At 55.7% G+C, this 20,137-nt stretch overlaps 1 protein-coding gene across 3 annotated transcripts; it reads right to left on the reverse strand.

The window, feature by feature from the left end:
* Positions 1–2,120: 2,120 nt before the first annotated feature.
* CD34 (CD34 molecule) lies at positions 2,121–16,322 on the reverse strand. Of its 3 annotated transcripts, none has more exons than XM_067310683.1 (8): positions 16,099–16,318; positions 11,837–11,962; positions 10,903–11,183; positions 10,494–10,571; positions 7,720–7,867; positions 7,369–7,409; positions 5,976–6,140; positions 2,121–4,148 (listed from the first exon to the last, which is right to left on the reverse strand). In XM_067310683.1, exons 1-8 carry the CDS (start codon positions 16,175–16,177, stop codon positions 3,957–3,959), a joined length of 1,110 nt encoding a protein of 369 aa, XP_067166784.1. In that variant the 5' UTR covers positions 16,178–16,318; the 3' UTR covers positions 2,121–3,956. The 3 variants fall into 3 exon arrangements, with proteins under 3 accessions (XP_067166784.1, XP_067166785.1, XP_067166786.1); XM_067310684.1 differs by lacking the exon at positions 2,121–4,148 and adding an exon at positions 5,341–5,529 and having other exon boundaries at positions 16,099–16,322; XM_067310685.1 differs by lacking the exon at positions 2,121–4,148 and adding an exon at positions 5,341–5,526 and having other exon boundaries at positions 16,099–16,321.
* Positions 16,323–20,137: the final 3,815 nt, after the last annotated feature.

Here is a 20,137-nt window from a genome sequence, read left to right on the forward strand (position 1 = left end):
CGCCTTGTGTCAGCCTTGACCCACGCCTGCGGGATGCAAGTGCCTGTTGCACGGCAAAGCCGGGTGCTGTCAGAAGGTGAAAAAGTGATTTAAAGAACACTAACAGAAATAAAGGGAAACCACGAGCAGCACTAAAGGCGCCGCACGCTTGCAGGCGGCAAGGGACTCCTGGAGGAGCAGGGCGCCCGGGGTGCCGCCGGCAGCAGAGTTCTCCGAAGCGAGAGCTCGCAGGGGGAGATCTGCAAGGAAGGAACGCAAGTGGTTTGATAAGCAATAACAACCTTTTCGGTTTGGCCAAAGCCCAGCCTGCCTGTGTTTGCACACGGGCGGAAAACTTCCCGGAGCTGCGAGCGCAGCCTTTCCCGGTCGGGCTCTCCCTCGGGCAGCACCGTCCCTGGCCGGCCACCACCACTCTCAGCGTTTCCCTTGATGTGGATGCTTTAGAAAAAGCTTTTGTTTTGCCGGAGTGATTGACTGTAATAACTGCATTGTCTCAGTTTGGCTGTTGGACGTACCCTGAGCCGTGAAAAATGCACCTGAGGTGGGATGGGAGCTCTTAGGTTTGATACAGCAAGTAGCGCTGATTGATTAAATAAACAGTTGCCAAAAAAAAAAGAAAGAAACTATTTTACAATGTACTGAAAATAAAGCCTTTAAGAGAATTTCCGCTGCATTCTGCGGAAGCCACAGCTCACAGGAGAGAAAGGCATTTAGTTTCCCTGCATATATTGCACTTACAGGCAGTCTTTAGGACGCACGGCAGGAGGTTAGCTTGCCGTGAACCACGATAAAACTGACAGCAGCGTTTTTTCTCAGCACACAGGGAGCAGCAAGATCTTACCTCTGCCCTCTAGGCAGGGACACAACCGGAGCACGACCTGCTCAGGCCAAGGGCCGGGCATCACCTCTTGCTGTCGCTGCACAGGGCACTGCTCTGTTTTTCTCGGGCTCTCGCGGACAGCCGGGCACCGGGACGCAGACCGAAGGCTGCACCAAGCCTTTGCACTGCAACGCTCAGCTGCTCCCTGAGCCGGAGCTGTCGCCTCCCGGGCGGCTCTTCTGGCACCTCGGGCGGTGCTGGGGCCGGGGCAGGGGAACCCTTCCCGGGGAAGTGACGGTTTGTACATCAACTGTCCAAAATTAGCAATACCCAGCAATTACAGGTTGAATCGGGTTCGTTAGGCAAAACTTCCTATCCCACTTTACCTTGTGAAGTAATTAGCAAACAGGCCCCACGCCTGTAAATGTGACACGATGGAAACTTTTCTGCTCAAAGATTTCAAACTGTGTATTTGTAATCGTCTATAGCGCAAATAACATATAATACGTATAACGTTTGTAAATCCTGCAGCGGCTGAAGTCACTGCCGCAGGTAAAACCCGCGGGTCTGCCCTAGACGCGTCGCCTCGTTTGCCTGAAGAGGGGCTGGAAGGAGAAGGCAGCAGCGTAGCCGCACAAAGCACCACGGCACGAGCGGCTCCCTCCCCTGCGGGAACTTCCCGTAGCTCGGACAGAAACTTCCCCGTCATTTGCTGCGAGGAGCAATGCGGGGCGAGACCTTTTCTGGCCAGCTCCTCCAGGCAGCCGAGATAAGAAAGCCGTTCCGCATCTCCGAGCTTCTAGTCCCCCCCTCCTGCGCCGCATCCTCCAGGTCTAGTCAAAACACAGATTCCGCGAGGCCGGAGGCATCCCTGGTGATTGCACGGCGCGAGGGAGCCTCGATCTTCGCGGGAGCGTTGTGCACGGCCGGAGCTGCGGGCAGCCCCGAAGCACCGTCACCGCGACGCACGCGCGCCCCGGCTCTCGGCTCCGACGCCGAGCCGGCATGGCAGCCGGGGAGACTGCGGCGTCCTGTGCTTATCCCAGCGACAAGGTGGGCATCTCGGACATCATAATACAAACAAATGAGGCTTAATAATTTAACGCGTTTCACTTGTTCTGCCAGCGTGTTTGCTGAAAGACGGGGAAGAGGCGCAAAGAACGAGCCACAGCTTTTAGTCATAGTATTTCTATTGGAAAACAACTGCTCCGTGAGGCGTTGTCCTCTCGCTGCGCTGGCACACGGCTCAGCCAGAGCCACGGTTCCCAGTGGAATAAACAGTCTGTTGTTCCAAGAACACAACAGAGAAGTTGATTTTTAATGCTGTTTTTTTTTTCAATGGAGATTATTTACAGTTAGATTTGGAGAAGCAATTCACACAAATGAAAGGTAAAATGTTTTAAACCACGCTTAAATGACGCTTGCACCCGTGCAAACGGACCCAGGTAATGCAGGTGGGACATCACTCTCCTTCCCTGAAGCACTGTACCAAAAGAAAACCTTCCCCTCAGTCGTCAGGGCGCCTCAGCACCGAGAAAAGGTTGCAGTAGATCCGCTAGTGAGAGGGTAGAACAGCTTCAAGGCTCGTTTTTGTTCTTATTTCTGATGCGGAGGTCGCTACTGGCTCCAGCGGAGCTTGGGGTATGACTAAGGGCCTGCTGTCTTGCGCGGCCCGTACCGGCCTTGCACAACCCTCTTTGACTCGCGAAGCACAGACCGCACTTACTCGGGACTGCGGGAAGCGTCTCCCTGAGGCACACGCTCCCCTTCCCGCCGGCACGCCCAGGCTTTTTGGGAAGGAGGTCGTGGCGCTGCCGCTGGATGCCCGGACCCGTCGGAAAGCAGTGCCAGAGGACACGTGTCCGAGGGATCCGCTTGGCGCCCAGCCGGAGCTCAGCCTCCGCGGGCGCGTGCGGAGAGCGGGTTCGTCCCGCAGCCCCGACGCAAAACGCCCTCGCGGCTCGGCTCGGCTCGGCTCCTCCCGGGGCCGCGCGGCTCCGACCGCAGCGCCGCAGCCGGGCTTGCAGCACTGCCGTCCTCGGGAGCAGGACCGGTGCAGAGCCAGGGCTTGCTCCTGCTCGAGGATTGCAGTGCCGGCCTTTTGCTGCTGAAGAGCGGAAAAATACTGTTTTCGTGTACCCATTGCTGAATGCGGAGGGAAAAACACCCGTGGCAAAACTAAGGGCTCTCTCTAGCATGATATACCTATTTTTCTCATTCGGTTGGGAGTCCTTTGGCACCTTTTATTCCCGAAGTCCTATCCTAGGTGATAGCTGCTGCTTGTGTCACGGGAGAGGGTGATACGACTGCAAGCGGTAGGCACGTGCAGAGCTGTGTAAAGCAGTATCGGATGGTCTCTGTCTCACCTGCGCACACGAGTGGTTGATTACCTGCTCTGTCTCGTCAAACACTGTCTCGAGTCCCTGAGATGAGGAGACCAGGGAAGATTTTTTACTGTAAAACAACTACCTGCATACTGGTAGGATTAAAAAAAAATGAGTTCAAGGTCTATTCACATTTCAACCTTCAATTCCACATGGAGAGTTTTACATACAGCTTCAGGAAATTCTACAGGAGTGGGAAATGCTAAAAAAGACATAAAGCACAAGTAGGGGTGTTAAATGCTTGACATCATTGTTAAGAAAGAAAAAAAAAAATCTGCACTTAAATGTAAAGACGAGTTGAAAACCAACTCTTATATCCAAAATTACCTGAAACCTGAGAGGGTTTTGTCATTGAAACCTTAACTATTTTAATCAGCCTAACTCCCACCAAAAGTTTTGGTTGTTTGGATCAAGGCTTCTGTAGCTTCAACCTATCTATATCTCCACTTAAAAGCTGTTCAGCGGCTAAGTGGCACTTGCGTTTCTCATTATGCTCTTTAATAACAAAAGCAGAGGACAGCAGCAAAGAAGTTTCTCGTGTGGTCAGCGGGCGAGCTAAGTGGAGGCAGCGACACAGGTCTTGGGTAGCTCTGGAGTTTAATGTGCTTTGGGCTGATCGGAGAGGTCTTCACAGAAATAAAGAAGGTCTGCAAGCCCCTAACTGTCCGTAGAAAATTCTTGCCCTCCCCGTCCCCTCCGCTGCCCTGGTCAATCAATCAGTCGCGCTAACGAAGCACTGCCCTGCACACATTTCACATTTGGGTGTCAGCAACGCTGTGCTGCTTGGCCGAGCGTCCGTTCTGCGAGGACGCCTGGCCCGTGCCGTTCTCCTGAGCCCCTCCGTTGAGGTTTGGCTTCTCCTGCGGCTCGGGCGGCTCGTGGGGGGCCGTCGTGACCGTCGCGTTGCCCTGGCTGCCGTTCTCCATGTAATACGGGTCTTCCCCCTGAACGGGCACATAAACAACAAGGGCAGAGTTAGGGACGGGCAGCGGCCGGCGTCGAGCCCCGGCGGCGGCTTGGCTCCACGAGCTCCGAGACGACCACCGGCGGGGGAAGCTGCTCCCGCGGGTGAGACCGGCTGCGGCAGGACTAGGCGGGAACACCGGCCAGAAACCCGATCCTTTGCTCCTTGACCTAAAAAGAGAAGCCATCAGGGTTTTGTTCCCTTCAGCTGACCAGGCTTTTGAGCCGTCCCTGCCTCGAGCGTTTGCAAGCCTACCCCGTCGCAGACTGGCTCTGCTTTCCGCCGGGCGAGGAAGAATCACCGTTGAGTGGGAGCTATGGAAATGTCCTCCCCCTCCTTCCTCCTCCCAGCCCACGTTTAAATAACATGCTAACCGAAGGGCAGGACCGTGTTCCAGCTACCCCTGCCTGCAGAGCGGGGTACCCGCTGCCTGCAACGCAAAGACCTGCTCTCCGGCTCCTTGCGGTTATTGCTGCGAGGAGCAGGCGGCTCCGGAGGATGGAGAACGAGACCCGAGCAGCCTCCTTGGTCCCCGGGACCCCGTTCCTCGTCTCCGGCAGGCCTGGGAGCAAGGCAGACAGGAGCTGGGGCTCCAGGCTGCGAGTGCCAGCTGGGCGAGCCCAAGGCTGCCCCATGCTCGCGTTGCTGCCTCCAACATGCCCAGCAGTGCAGCTGAACGGCTGCCCCGTCTTTTCCATAAACGGCTCCGCTCCACTCTAAGCGTACCAGGCGCAAACCTCCTGCCTGGCGCCTTCGCTGACCCGTGGCTACGGCAGAGAGACACACGTGTCACCTAGAAACTGGATTAAAACTGCCCCGTGCTCACATAAGCAGCTTCAAGCCACAGGCGCTCCCGGGCTTTGCCGGGCTGCGCGCAGGAGGCAGCGCTCGGAGGCAAAAAGCGCTCGGCAGCCCCGGTGATGTCCCTGTCTTGTGCACGTGCCCCTGAATTCGCACGTGCAGGTGCTGGCAGAGCCCTTTCCGGCAACAGATCTAAGGGCTTCCCTGAGCGCGACTGTGCGTGCCCCCGCGGTCAGCGCGAGGAGAGCGGCACGGCCCCTCTTCGCTTTACACCTAGGGGCAAGTCACGGGTAAGGGCGACGTCCTCCGAGGTCAGCCTGTCTGCAAAGGGGGAAAACAGAAATAGGAAAAATGTCTTTTTCTTTCTTTCTTGGTATATTTTATTATCATTATTAGTGAAGTGAGGGGGAGAAATAGCCTTTATTACAGCATCGGTACAAGACAGACATATAACCCATCCTTAAATTCCGTGCGTGGAAAGTTAAAGTATGTCACTTTTAGTGACAAATTCATAAGGTTTTGGTGTCTCTGGAGGGGTCTTGCTGGAGGAGTTCTTACTGCTGAGCAAAAATAGGTGTTAGAGCTGGAAGCAATGGAGAGAAAGGGGCAGTTTTCCCAAGTGAGCCGTGAACAAAAAGCTAATTTTAGAAGGGAAGAGAGATTTCCTTCCTCCCCCTCCGACCGAGGCTCCGGGGCGGCCCGCGGGGCCCCGCTCGTGCCCTGCAGCTTCCCCAGGCCAAACCAGCCGCGGTCACAAAGTCCCCGAGCTCCCCGCGGACGCGCCTCTGGTGCCGCTCGGAGCAGAGGGCCCGGATCTCCAGCCCATCCTGTCGCACCTAGCAATACGTATATCCGCGCGAGGGAGCGAGCCGAAGGACGCGGGGACGCGCGCTCGGAGACCCCGGCAGCTGGCGCCGCCGTCGGCGGCTCTGCGGGCTCCCTCCGCCGCGCGCCGCCTGCCCGGGGCTGCTCTCTATTTGCCGTTCTGCCACCTGTAAGCACTAACCAGCCTCTCGCCCATGGGGCTCCAGCTCCGCCGTTTCATGAGGAAGTATCCAGCCAAACCCAGGAAGGCCAGCAAGAGTCCAGACGTGACCAAGGCGATCAGCGTCTTCCGAGAAAAGTCCTGGTGGCTCCTCACGCTCCCCCGTTTCAGGGATTTGATTCCAAACTGGGGGGGAAAAAAAAAAACAAAAACCACCGAACAGGGCCAAGAGTCTCGCAAACAGGAAACCTGCGCATCTGCTGCACACGCACCGCGCTCCGAAACAATGCTGCTCTTCACCTCCCCTTCGCACTTCGTGTAAACAAAGTTGGGCGCCGAGCGCCGCGCCGTCCCTGGGGGCTTCCGCATCCTCAGCCGAGGGGCGGCACGGGCTCGCTCGCATCCTAAACGCCTTTTTTGTAGCGCGCCGAAGTTTTCTACCTCGGACGAGAGTGCTCTGGGTCCGGAGATCGAGAGCACGCGTCCGCACAGATGAAATATCTCCGTGCACCGCCGGCGCAGCGCTGCTGCCTGCCGTTTATACAGGCACCTGGAGTTCAGCTTTACAAGCTGATGGCAGCCTCACTGGAGTGCTGAGAGGAGGAATTAATTAATATCAGCGTGGTACTTTGAAGATGCAGAGTGCCAATTACACACTAAGAGTTATTGTTGGGGCTCTAGCGCTTTTTTTTTTTAAGAAAATGCCACAGAATTTTACAGTAGCCATTTCAAGCATTGCTGCCTTCAGTATTTATAATAGTGGTGCTACAGTGCTGCTGTTTGCAAAATATTAAAATAGAGAGTATGTATGTATGTCCTGGATTTGCAGAAATGATTTGGGATTTTGGGTGTCCAGCCTGAGGAGCATCTGGGAGGTCTTGTGCTCAAAGGCAAGTCCTCAGTGATGAGCGCTTCTCCAGCAAGTCACTGGTTAGTCACCCAAAAGTGGTTCTGCTGAACCCTTTAAACCTATTTTTAATAGTACCACCCGCAGCAAGGTGACACATCTTTCCTCGCTGGCTCGCAACTCCGAACACGCTTGGATTTCCCTACCCACAGGCTGGAAGCTCCCCGGTTACGTCCTGAACGGATACCCCGCGGGATGCGCACACACAGCGAGCATCGTCCAGCCTCACCTGACATCAGGTCAGGGCAAGGAGCTCAGCGGTCACAGCCCCGTAGCTCACTGCTCTCTCTTGCTGTGCCCAAGAGCCGTTTGCTCGGGCGGGGGTGGCACCTTCCACCAGTGAGAGGGGCTGAAACCATCTCACACACCAAGAGCCAACAAGTGCCTCAGAGGGAGATGGGTTCAGATACCGGCAACCTGGTATCTGACACTGACAATCTGAAAAGTCTCCATTCTCCAGCCATCCAGGCCATCCAGTCTCCCCAGCAATGAGCTCAAAGAACTTACCTTCTCCCAGTGAGATTCCTGGAGCATGTCTGTAGCAGGATCTGCAATTTTTGGAACAGGAAAGGCATGTTACAGGGAGGGCGATGCTGCAGGTGGCGTCAATGCTGCAGAGCTTGGCCATTGCTGAACGCAAGGAAGCCGCGAGCCCCTGCTCGGCTCTGCGGAAAGGGCTATGACCCTGCGGCTCTAGCAAGACCCAAGAAGAAAGCGTGGTAGTTGCCAAGAGAAGTTACATCCTTCCAGGATGTAACTGAGGGTTTTGTGTCCTACAGCCCTTCCCCATAAACAGTCCCTACACGCCCATTGCCCACACCTAGGTCACACTCAGCCATCAGGATTAATCCAGCTGACCTCTTTCACCGACGAGGATGAGGAGCATGCAGTCACGGTCCACCTCGGATTTAGCGAGTTTGATCTGGCAGGGGGAAGGAACACGGTGCGCGCCCTCTTCACATATTGCACTCCATAGCTCGGATCCCTTCATCTCCAAAAAATGTTTCTGCAAGATTTTCAAACAGACAGCCATTAAACCAACCAAACTGACTAATTCTCCATCTCAGTTATACTGAAGATGTGTCTTCTACTTGTAATGTTGTGCACACGCGTGTTGTATTTTGGTGGCTCGTCTGTGCTGTGCAGAAGCAATAACATCTAGCAAACTGAGCGCTGGACTGGGGGTGAGACCTTCGAATCCCAGCTCATCACTGCTTTGCGCACTCATACCTTCACCTAGCAAACCGAGGTGTTGGGACTTGTTTCTTAACTTTACGAGAATAAATGAAATGAAGATATTATTAGCAACTCTTGCAAATGCCATTTAAACAAAGCTAAATTTAGCATCTGAATTGCCTGGGCCAGTCCCTTCGATTTTTGGAATGAAAAAGCAGCCTGAAGAGGCCCTATTGTTTCAGCATCCCCGGCAGGATCTGGGAAAGGAGGGAAATAACAAAGAAGCAGTTACCTTTCCTGTTTAGGAAATGTCTTTAGTGTTTTTGCTAGGTTGTGATCAAAGGCTGGGGGGGAAAAAAAAATACAAATTTCTCACATTTTAGAGCTGAACTGACTCTCGGGTGGAAGAGGAAGAGAAGAGAGAAGCCACAGCCTTTCCCTTCTGCTAGCCAATTTATGTCAAACAGGATAGGCCTTCTCCTAGCGTCTCTCTGCCAACACAGCCAGGCTTGGGGTCAGAGCCCAAATTTGCTAAAACAGGTTATCAGCTTCCCCAATCTTCCCCCAGCCTGGGACGTGGTCGTTTCCCTCCGGTTTCAGGTGACTGTGTCCTGCCTGTCCCCTCCGTGGACTCCCACAGCAAACGCCCGCAAGGAAGGGCTGTGCCGCCGGGAGCAAGTCCTGCCTGGTTTACAGCGTCCTGCCGAGCCTGGCCTTTCCGGACCGTCCCTCTCTCTGAACTGGAATTGTCTCGGTATCGTGCACTAATCATCACATACTCTTAGCTTACAAAAATGCAGAAACTCATCCATGAGAGAATAACAAATAAATCATTTTCAGCTGTTCCTACAGAGCTTGGCTTGGGCTTAGAAAGGCCAAGACGGAACAAGAGACCCAAGTGTGTATTTTCCTTTCTCTGCTGTGGAAAGAACTCATTTGAGTGTCAGAGTTTCCCTTTGCAATTAGCAGAGCTGAGTGCCAGCTTATTGCTCATTTGCTTTGGGAAAAGCCAGCAGGAAAGAGAGACACGGCACAGTCCCTCCTATCTGCTCGCTGCTCAGACGCTCTTATCTGTTTCCCAGGTTCAGCAACTGACATCACTTCTAAAGCCGAGCAGCTTTTTCCCCCTTGATGATTAGTTAAGGTGGAGGCACGAGGAGAGGCCTGCGGTGGGATAAGAGCTCCCAGAAAAACAGGGTAAAAGTGCTGCAGTTTGACTCATTTCCCATGGGGGAAGGTTAAGAGTGTGCACAATCAGATACGGCTCTATACTATATCCTGTATATTAAATATGCATCCATTTTTGTCTGTACGCATATAGCACATGCAGAATATAAATATGTATAAAACCTGTGCCTGGGAGAAGGTGTCTTTACCACTAGATGGCACCTGTGATCAGACTCATTTACTCCCACGGGAGTTGGGACATGAATTCTTGCTAAACTGCAGCCACAAACATAAACAAGTCTAAATGCCATTTAATAGGCAGTTTATAGAGAGAAGTCAAGTAGGAACTCAGTCATCCTAAGTCGTCTCAACATGACTGACCAGCAGAAATAAAATTAATCCCCATCATTTCATACCCAGGGCATTGCCAAGGCTGCCGTCCCACAGGATCCAGCACCATCTGGCCTGCGTTGCGAGTTAAACCTCATGCATGAAAGGTTTATTTCTCCCCAACCACAACAGCGTCTCAGCTGATCCGTCTCTTGCTTTTACAAATATTTAATTTTGGGTGCCAAAGACCAAGGGCAGTTACGGAGAGCCTGGGATTCCCTCGAGCCAGTGTGGCTCAGGACACGGATCTCCCACCCTTTCCCCCTAATACGGCCTGTTTGCTTTCCTACGGCAGCTGGCAGGGCAAGGAGAGACGAACACATTCCCAGCAGGGAGGAGGAAGAAGAAGAACAAAGGAGATTTCCTGTTAAACATGGTGGAAGATGCATCAGAAGCTAAACCGACCCCAGGCTTAATCATGAAAAAGGAGGTTTCCCACAACCAGGGGGGGGTTGTATTTCCCCTGGGACTGCTGTGGTCCTCCTCTTGGGGTCCTCCTAGAGCTACTGTGAGCCTCCCCTGGGGTCCTCCTCAACCTTCTGTGGTCCTCCTCTTGGGGTCCTCCTAGGGCTACTGTGAGCCTCCCCTGTGGTCTTCCTCGACCTGCTGTGGTCCTCCTAGGGCTACTGTGAGCTTCTCTGGAGTCCTCCTCGACCTGCTATGGTCCTCCTCTCGGGGTCCTCCTAGGGCTACTGTGAGCCTCCCCAGGGGTCCTCCTTGACCTTCTGTGGTCCTCCCCAACTCATTGCGTTTGGCACAGCCCCAACCTCCTGCCCCAGGGATAACGGCGTGCAAGCTGTCCGCCAGCGCGTGCTTGCACCCCGTCTCCCGCGCGGGGGCTCCCGCAATCCCCCCTGCAACACGCGGTGGCTCAGGGCGCTGCCGGGGCTGCAACTCACACAAGTGTCGGACTCCTTGAGGTGCAAGCAGATGGCTTCAGTGTCTCTCACTTCTTTGACCTGGTGGCACGTGATGGACTGCAAGGCAAGCGACAGCGCCGGTATTAAACCACGGCGGTTTGGGGAGAGGAGCCCGAAGCGCGTAGCAGCACGGCTTTAGAAACAAACGCGCGCAGACAGCCGGCGCGTCTCTCGCCTCTTCCCGACAGCTGCCCGTCTCGGCTTATGCCGAAGGTTTCCGGGCTACCTTTCACGACCAAACCGCAAAGGACAGGGCTGCGGGGGGGCTCTGCGAGCGAGCGGGATGGGGCCGCGGGGACGCCCCTCCCCGCTCCGGGTTCCCGCGGGCACTCCCGGTGGGAATGGGCGCCCCGAGGAACGTGGCACGGCCCCGGCGGTCCTCCCTCACCTTCGCCCCGTCGCTAGCTCTGCCGCTGGGCGTGGGGCGAGCGGAGGCGGCGGTGCGCCCGGCCGCGGTGGGAGAGCCGGGCAGCGCCGACTCGGGCGCCGTGGTCACTGCCGCGGCGGTGGTGGGTCGCGCCGTGGGGACATCCGTCGTCGCCGGGGGCTCGCCGCTCACGGTCGGCGGGTCCGGCTGCATGTCCGGGCGGTGGGAGGACGTCTGTCCGGGCTGGGGGCTCGTGCTGAGCGCTGCGGAGGTGGGCGCCGTCGTGGGGGACGTGGGTGCAGCTGGGGGGGGTGAAGACACACGGTGAGAAAGACGCACGAGAAGGCTGAAGTCCTCCAGCATCAGCGCGCGGCACTGCAACCGCCCGAGCACCGCGCTGGTCCGTCACGGCCAGCAGCGCCGGCGCATTAGCGGCTGCACGAGACTCGCTTCGGGCACCTGCTCCTCCCCTGCTGCGCTCCACGACCCGTTTGCAGGGGCTCATCCCCGGGCCGGGCTGCGGGAATTGCCCCCGCGGGAAGAGGGGGCTTAAAGCGCCCAAAGGGAAAGACACCACGCGTCTGCTCCGGCGTCTCTGCCGTGAAGCCCGTCACGGCTTCGGGAGGGCCGACAGACCGCGTAAAGGTGCCGGTGGCTGGGCAAAGGGCAGCTATACCGAGAGAGGAGATTAGGGAGCACTTTGTGCTGCCAGCTCTCGGCTCTTTTATGGGAATGACGGGTTGAAGCTGCCGGATGCGAGGACAGGAGAGCACTAGGCTTCACGAGTGTGATTTTTGGACTGCCATAAAGTCTTTGACCTCACTGACGGCCCCTTTTCTGAGAAGGCACCTATGCGCGTGACTGCACGGTTCCTCAAGGTACCCGTGAATTTAATAAACCTGATCACTAATGCAACCGCTACGGGAATTGCCGGGGGAGCGAGGACGAGGGTTACCAGCGGTTTCCGACGTCGGGCTTGCGGTGCTCGGCGGGTCGGTGGCCGTCTCGCTGCTGCTCGCCCCCGTCCGAGGAGCCGAGGCCGTGGAGACGGGCGCATCCGTGGGGCTGCCAGCGGCTCGGCCTGCGGGAGAGGACAGCGTCAGGGGGCCCGTCCATCCGCCGCATCGCGGATGAGGCTTGCAGGGCTGGGAGGAAAGCCGGGGCCTCGGAAGGGCTCCTCCGTGCGCCCCGGGAAAAATAAGCCGGGTTTCCAGTTGCAGGCACAATCTCAAAGTAAACAGAAACATTCCCGCTGGCGGGAGATCAGGGTCTGACTCATGAGCAAAAACATCTTTGGAGGTAAAACAGAGTTTGAGGGTCATGTGGGACTCCAGCTTAAAGTTTATGCGTTTCTTCTTGCTATGCCACAGAGGCGACACCCCCAGCTTTGCCCTCTGAAACGACCTTTGCGAGCCAGTGATCATGCTTTTCTTCCTATTCCTTAATCTTTTGTATTCTCAAGACCTACTTCTGCTTTTCAGAGGCAGCTTCAGTGCCCACTTTAGGGCGGCTGCTGTTTAAAATTCTTATCCGGAGACTAAAGAGAAAATAATAAAAAATACATTGTTTCATTTGTATTTCTGCCCAGCGGAGTCTGAGCTCCAAGAAGAGTTATTGCATCCTTTCGAGCAATCCTTCAAGATCTAGTAACACTGACAGATCCCGAGCGGCTGCCCGGTGCACTAGCGTCAGGGCGGCAGCGAGGCTGCACGCAGGTACTTACAGCTCAACGTGCGTTTAAGCCTTGTCCTGAAAGGGGGTTTTCTAAATTGGGATGCTAATGCTTTGTTGGATTAAGTCCAAAGAGCCGGGACAGTTTACGAAAAGTGAAAAACTAAATCACGGCAGTTCAGTGGCCGAGCGACTCGGTCTCCGCTAAGGCGTCCGTCCCCACGGATGATTTTCGTTTTAATGATGAGGTCCGCGGAGCAGGGAGCAGCGGGGTCCGCACCGAGGGCTGGGCACAGGTGTTTGGAGCCGGGATTTCGGTTCTGGCACAGCTTTTCTTTGGGGGGGGGGGGGGGGAAGGTTTCTTCCCTCCATTCCAAGCTGTGAAATCACCACGCTTTTCCGATGAATTTTAGCAAATCAAAACCAGGGGGGCGACCATGTGCGCAGCGTGATAAGCGGCGCTGCGCGAAGCCCCTGCCTGGCGCACGGCTCTGGGTCCGCCCGGACGCCGGCAGGAAGCGCCACATCGCCCGAACAATGCGGCACCTTGACCTCGACCTCCCAAAGCGCCGCCACCGGCCACCGGCCGCCTTTGAGCTATTCCAGACGCTTGCAAAAACAACAGAGGTATTTTTAATCGCGGTTCTTTTCACCACCGAACGCAGTAAATTGGAGGCTGGATTATAGCTTGGTGCAATTTGCAGCAAGTCCCGTCGCATAACGTTTCTTTTTCTTCCCCTTGTTGTAGCGTGCGCAGGCACTTTTATACAAAACACAGCTAAGCCTTGTAGCCTCTGGTCTCATGAGATGAATAACGATCCAGATGGGAGCTGCGTGGTCCATGTGGTGCTCAGCTGCAGCGGGCTATTTACTGCACTGTGCATTCTTACTAGCTTTGTTAACCCTTGCCAATTTATTAGCGTTAAGGGTTTGGGAGTTTAAGCCAAGTCATGTATTAGCCACAGGGAACTCTTAACTTGGTAGTGCTAGCACACGTCCGAGCAAAAGCATACACGCATGCAAAAGTAACCACAACCGCTTGTCCAAATTGTACTGCACGAGGGCTATTTCATTTAGCTTTTAAAAAGTAAATGCTTCTGACATGTATGAGAGGTTTTTAAGGATATACTAATAGAGCAGCTCAGGAATCACCCCAGCTCAGATCAAGTACAACCAAGGGCAACAATATGAATCTGTCAAAACAGCTTAGTTGAGCACTCGCTGCGGGTGTTAACCCGGGCAAACCCGCGCCAGCAAAGGCTCCAGAAACACGGGAAAAGTGCCTGCGATTCGTGCCCTGCTCGCACCCGCAGCGGATGAGATCCGGGGTTTTGTGCCCCGGTGCGGCAGGACGCCCGGCAGCGCTCCGCGGGCTGCAGCCTCCTGCCCCGCGCGTCTCCGCTCGGCTCTGCCCGGCGGGCGGGAGGAGGCCCCTTCCCTCCGGAAAGGGCCCATAAAGCCCCTTCCCCGGCCCTTTCCGCCCCCGCGCAGGATATGGGTGTGGGGCGGCAGGCACGACGGACCCGGAGGGCGAGACAGGAGGGCAACCCGGCCGGGACATCCGGCCCTCCGGCCGCCCCCACGTCCCCCCTCGCCCTGCCGCCAGCAGCCCTTCCGAAGACCTTAAACCCGAAAGGCTGGAAGTTGCAAAGCCCCTTTCGGTTCACCGGTTTTCAGAGCTTTCCTAATACGATCTTGCAAAGATAAAGGCAAGTGAGCTTTAAAATGACAAGAAAAGATTAAAAAAAAAAAAAAAAAAAAAAAAGAAAACACCCAAACTTGGCACAGTGATCAGTAAAAAAGATATGGGCTAAAACTACTTGTATCGGGTATAAACATACCCGTTCTCTTTTCCACAAAAGCTCTGCCAGAAGCACTGATTGGACGATCACCTGCCTCATCTATCAGTAATTTTATTTGGGTGTCTCGATGCGCGGGATGTGGGACGCGCGGGGCCCCGGGAGCCGGGAGCCCTCCAGCCCAGCCGGCACCGACCGCTCGCACGCGCTGCGGCTTCACTGCAACCAACAGCTCCCCAAAAGACCAGGCAAAACCCAGCACTATTATTTCCCGCATGTTTTCCCCCAAACGGAGCTGCAGGGCTGCCTGCTTCAGGACCTGCCCCGGAGTCAAACCGAAGTTGGCACTCACCGGGTGCCGGGGGCTGCACCCTCCGCTCCGCGCGTCCCCACGCGCCACCCGCCGGACAGCTGCCCTCGGCCGGGGTCCGCGCGGTTTCTCCCTGCGAGAACGGGCGCTTCGGCGGCAGCGCTCGCGCCGGGGCGAAGGAGCGGGGCGCAGCGGGGTGCAGCGGGGCCGGCGCTGCCCGACGCAGGAGCCGCCCGGGCACCGGCGTCCCACAGGCGGGAGCTGCACGCCGAAACCTCCCTCTGACCCCTCGGGCTCCCCAGAGGGGTGAAGACCTCCGAGGACAAAGTTCCTCGTTTCCCCTCGCTGCGTTATCGCCCTGCTCTCCCAGGAAGCGCCGCGATGCCCCGGGCAGGAGCGGAGCCAGGGCACCCGCAGCATCGCAGCCACCGCGCTCGCCAGCACCTCGGCTTTCCCCTTCCAGGGGAACGCTGTGCTCTTACAAGCCTGGCTCACCGCGCGCTCAGACCACCAGGCACGGCTGCATTTTACTTAAGAGGCTCCTGGTTTTCCCCTTCTGCAAAATTAGCACAGAGCAGGGCGCCAGGCGCAACGGCCCAGGTGAACGACACGCGCTGGCGGCAGCAGCAGCAGGCGAGAAACACCGTGCAACAGCAGAACAAATGCAACAAGTTTCTTCCGTAGATCTAGTCATTCCCATCCGTGCGAGTGAGGGAAACCGGCGCTGGACTGGAAACCCGCCGGTTCCTGGCTCTTAGCCCAGCACAGGGTGTAGCACAGAGTGTTGCTTCACTTTTTCAGTCCCTTTCTATTACTTCATGGTTGTTGGGTTTGGGACAGAAATGATAATATTTCCATAAAACACAACTCTTTCAAAAATACTCCCTAGAGAAAAAAATCTCCATATTGCTATTCATTTTTTTTAAACATTATGAATATTCAAGGAACTAAAATAGGAGATTTTAATATTCATGGAGGTTCATCTGATTTTCAGAAAATGTTTAATTCCTACCACAAGACAGAAGTTAGGCTAATTTACACCAGTGCAGACTGAGAAATGGCTTGAACTGTAGCTGCACTCTGCCGTTTTGCAGGCTGCATTTGCATCCTCTCTTGTCATCTTTAATGCGCTTATCTTTTAGGATGCTCTGGTATCTTGATGACCCTCCTTTTTGAACCAGCAGTATTTTCTGTTTGCACAACATCCTTCTGGATGCGTTGGACAGGACGTCTAATGCGGTGTTGCTCCGTAAAGTGTCACTACCATGTTCTTCATGTGCAATTGCAATCTGCTGCAGCCCCGCTGAGCAGGCATTAAAACGCTTCCCCCCAGCTCGCCACTCCAGAAGTTGTAAAGAAGTTGCCCCATGCACTATTTTCACGCTGCCCTATTTCCCAGGGGTTGCAGCAGTGCTATTTTCCGTGGTCAATACTCACCCCACAAGGTCACGACACAGAACGCAATCCAGAGAAGCTGCCTCCCCTTCATTATTTTTAAGCTCCCCAGCAAGAGCATTCCCGCGCGGAGCCCCCGAGCGGCACGGGAGGCTGCTTTGACAGCTCCTGGGCTCGCGGCTCTGCAGCAGCTCTGCTGAGATCATGCAGCTCGGTTGCAGTTCAAGCCCGCGAGCGCGAGCACGCCGTGGCGGGGTGGGCTTCTCCTCGGGGGTGTGCTCATGGCTCGGGGCGGCGAGGTGGAGTTTGTGCGTCCACGGCTTTGCCCAGTTCCTAGCAATCTCTCCATCCATCACTTAGGTAATTTCCTCCTCCCCGCTTTCCTGCCAGCGCTTCAAAACAAACAACGCGACCCGTCTCCCGTCTCCCCGGCGGAGGAGCCCGAAGCCCTCGCTGCGCTTAACTCTTTCGGGAAAGCTGCTGCCTTCCTCATTAAGGCGAGGGCGGAGATAAGAACACGCTCCCGTTAAAAGGGGTGATTTGTGTCGTTCGTGCTGCTAAACCTCCCTCAAAGCAAACAAAATCTGGTCGGAGCCCGGCCGCCCCGGTGCCGTGGGGAGAGGAGCCGCCCCGAAACCCGATTTCGGAAGCTGAAGTTTTCTCAGCGAATTGAGCAAGGAGCTCAGGGATGCGAGATCCTCGCCGCCCTGAAGAGAAGCAACCCCGTGACTTACCTCGGTCAAACAGAGCAGGAGGGAGGTGATTTAGGGAAGACTGAGGGAAGAGGAAAATTCGTAGGCAAAAACTTCTGCATAGGACCTGGAGCAGAAGGAGGACTTGAGACTAATAAATAGCTTCCTCGAGCTCATTTCCATTAATAGCACATTATAGAAACATTAACAGCACAGAAATACTGACTTCAGTTTTATTATCAGGCTGAACTTTACCAAGGGGAAGTAGCTGGCGCTGGCTCTCCAGAATAGGCAATGTAATAGGGCTTTAAGAAATACGGCTATGTCCAAAATTACTGATTTTTTTTTTGTATTAAAAAGACTTTGATGCTGCCATTTCCTGTTTTTTAATGTCTGGAGACAAAGACAACAGAAATGTGTTTGTAAACATTTCAGCCTTTTAAAAAAAAAAAAAAAGTACGATCGTTTGAGAGCCTAAACTCTAGCTCATTCGTTTCTTTTATAGATAAACGATCGTTGCCTGGAGAAGTCGTGGCTAACAGGCCGTGGCAAGCGAGGCGAGCAGGCAGATAGCGATGGAGGAGGGGTCACCCAGCGCTTTTGGTGAAGACCCCGGGACGTTCCTACCGCCAGCAGCCCCACGGCTGCGCCAGCAGAAAGGACTGGGGCAGACAGAAGACGGTACGACAGCGTCACACACAAAGAAACCCTCAAATAACGTTTCCATTGTATACGTCTGCCGGCGTGACAAAAGCCCAGCAGCTTTTGTTTTTTGTTTTGGACAGGAAAAGTGTCTCTTGGAGGGAAACATCTGTAGCGGGGAAGCGCGCTCCGACGTCTGCGCAAAGCTTTCTGCAGCGCTGGTTTAACGTTTGCTTCTGCTGAGCGGCAGGGCTGCTCAGCTCTGCTAAAGACCAGGCTATCCCGGTAAAACCCGACCCACGGCAGCGGGTAAAAGCTGCGCGCGGACACGGCCCGGCTCCCTCCAACGGCTCCCGCCACGCGCCGGCTCTCACCGACGTTTTGGGACACACGTGACTCCGGGCAGACGCAGGTTTGCATCAAGTCACTTTAGAAAAATCCATTCAAAGGATGAAATAAGTGAAGCAGAGCAAGACAAAAGTCTTATTTAAATAACAGATGCAAACGTCTTTAATAAAGTGAGAATTTAGTTCGAGTAACATATGCAACTAGAAAGAAAACCCTGAAACTTCAGAAGCAGCATCAGCTGCCACGAAGACAAAAGCCCATCTGGTGAGGACCAACGTCCCATCGTGCTGGGAAGCATCGAGAAAACCTGCAGGGCCACCGCTCGGGGACGAGTGTTTGGGTTCCCCCCCCCCCCCCTGCACGATACAGGCAAACTCAGAAATGCTTAGAAATTTTAATTCAGCATAAAAAAAAAAGTGAACAGTAGGAAGGACTAAAGCAAGCATTCCTCCACGCTGCAGAAGATTTCAGCAGCATTAAATGCAATTAGAAGGCCACCGCCGCCCGCGGGCCCCTGTGCCCCGCGTGAGGGTCTCCCCCTGTCCCATCCTGCTTCCTGCCTCTCCCGCCTCCTCCGGGTGCAACCGGCAGCACCATCCGGCCCCGGCTGCCAACTTTATTGCACCTTTCAAAAAAAAAAAATGACTAAAAATAGCGAGCTGGACTAAAAATAGCGCGAGCCCGGCCCCGCCAGACAGCAGCAGCAGCAGGAAGAGCCTGGCGCGGCCCCGCTCGGATCCGGCTGTGTTTAGCGACGGGTTTTCGTTAACGCACGTTTCCCCTGCAGGCGTCATGGGTGCGTCGGACCCTGCCCTGGCCTCGGGCTCGGACACGGACAACGCGGTTAAGCACGGTGCAAAGGGTAAATCTGATGCATCCTCAGATGAGGAACAACGATGAAAATGAATTACGTATTAAGGTCGCTAACTGTCCCGATGAGAGCATCTCGCCTCCCGCAGCCGCCCGCTCCGCTCCTCGGGACACGGCGCGGGCACACGGGCGGCACCGGCGAACCAGCCCGTCACGGGGTCGAGCGTCCAGCCTCAGATGGCGCGGTGGCCACGCACACGGGCCGGGAACGGGGCCAAGCCTCTAAGGGCGATTTAATGTAATCGCGGATGATGCAATAGCCATATGGCCGGGAAGTTAAGTGCCAGGAAACACGCTTTCTGCGAGTATTTTCGCAGGCAGATGGCACACAATAGCCTTGGCGCAGTCATTTCCCCACCTCTTAGAAGCTGCTATTTCGGACAGATGAACTAACGCGATTCCCACCGCGCGCCCCGGCGGCAGCGGCGCCGCAGAGCCGGAGGCGGCGCAGCCTGCAACCCCCCCCCGGAGCAACCCGGCACCCCTCGCACCCGCCCGCCCTTCGCCTCGAAGGGTCTCGGGGCCTTTTCACAGCTTCCCCGCCGAGGCCGCTCGCGCGCCCCGCTCCGCCTTTTCCTTCCTTTCGGGTTTTGACTGGGGCAAAGTCTCGTCCCTTCCCGAGCCGCGCGACCGCCTCCGCCAGGCGCCATCGCTGCCCCTTGCGCGGACCGTGTGCTTTATCTCTAAAAAGCTTTTGGAAACCTTGGAGGAAGATTCACGGCTGTAACAGGCTACTAACAAGGTCGGTGCATTTAAAATACATGGCTCAGTGCAACGATGCCACCAACAGGGCGTCTTCGAATAACGAAGTGAATACGAAATACGTGCAGCCCCGCACTCAGAAACCCAATGGCGAATATATTGTTTAACAGTTTTATGCCTTAAACTCTCACTTCCCGGGACCCCGGCACGCAGCTGGGCCGTGTCAGCCCTCCGCGGACGATTCCCGCTGTTGCGGTGCACGCATGCGCCACGGGAAGCGGGGCCACGAGCTCCGAAGCCGGAGCCTGCGGGAGGCGGCAGCGTCCCCGAGTGGCAGGACCTGCAGCCAGGCAGCAGCGGCGCCGCCGCGGCGGTGAAACCGAGCTGCGAACGCTCTCCCGATCCCTGGGTTTTGCCAGCGGGAGCGAAATAGCGCTTGCTGCCAACTCAACGGAGTCTCGCCGAGAGAAAACAAGCTGCCGCTGGTGGCACTGGCGGCCGCGTCCCTTCGTCCTGCCTAGGTAGCGCCTAAAACGCAGAAGCGCGATTTTGGGTAGTCGCTGCCTGTCCTTGAGGAGACGAGACGTCCTCAGAGCTGTGCTTTGTTTTCTCCTGGAGAAATGCACGTTTACGTAAACGCACAGCAAATGACGAGCAGCTACGGCAAGGGGACAGACAGAAAACCGGCAGGAGACGACAGCGATGAACCAGTGGCACTTTATCGCCGTCCCCCGGTGCTTTCGGCGGGTACCAGCGTCTCATCAACCTGCTGGTTTCATCGACTGCTGCTCCCTGCCGCACCGTCCGGGGTGCTTAACTATAACAAA

Source organism: Apteryx mantelli, chromosome 25 (assembly GCF_036417845.1).
Source record: "Apteryx mantelli isolate bAptMan1 chromosome 25, bAptMan1.hap1, whole genome shotgun sequence".
Taxonomy (NCBI): domain Eukaryota; kingdom Metazoa; phylum Chordata; class Aves; order Apterygiformes; family Apterygidae; genus Apteryx; species Apteryx mantelli.

Bases quoted from the DNA above. Each gene is read 5' to 3' on its own strand.
- CD34 (XM_067310683.1), bottom strand. From the start codon at position 16,177: ATGCTCTTGCTGGGGAGCTTAAAAATAATGAAGGGGAGGCAGCTTCTC. The intron at 10,572-10,902 runs GTGAGGGAGGAC...CTTGCCTTGCAG, and splicing joins GAGCTAGCGACGGGGCGAAG to TCCATCACGTGCCACCAGGT. The intron at 6,141-7,368 runs GTAAGTTCTTTG...TTTCCCCCCCAG, and splicing joins AGGAATCTCACTGGGAGAAG to TTTGGAATCAAATCCCTGAA.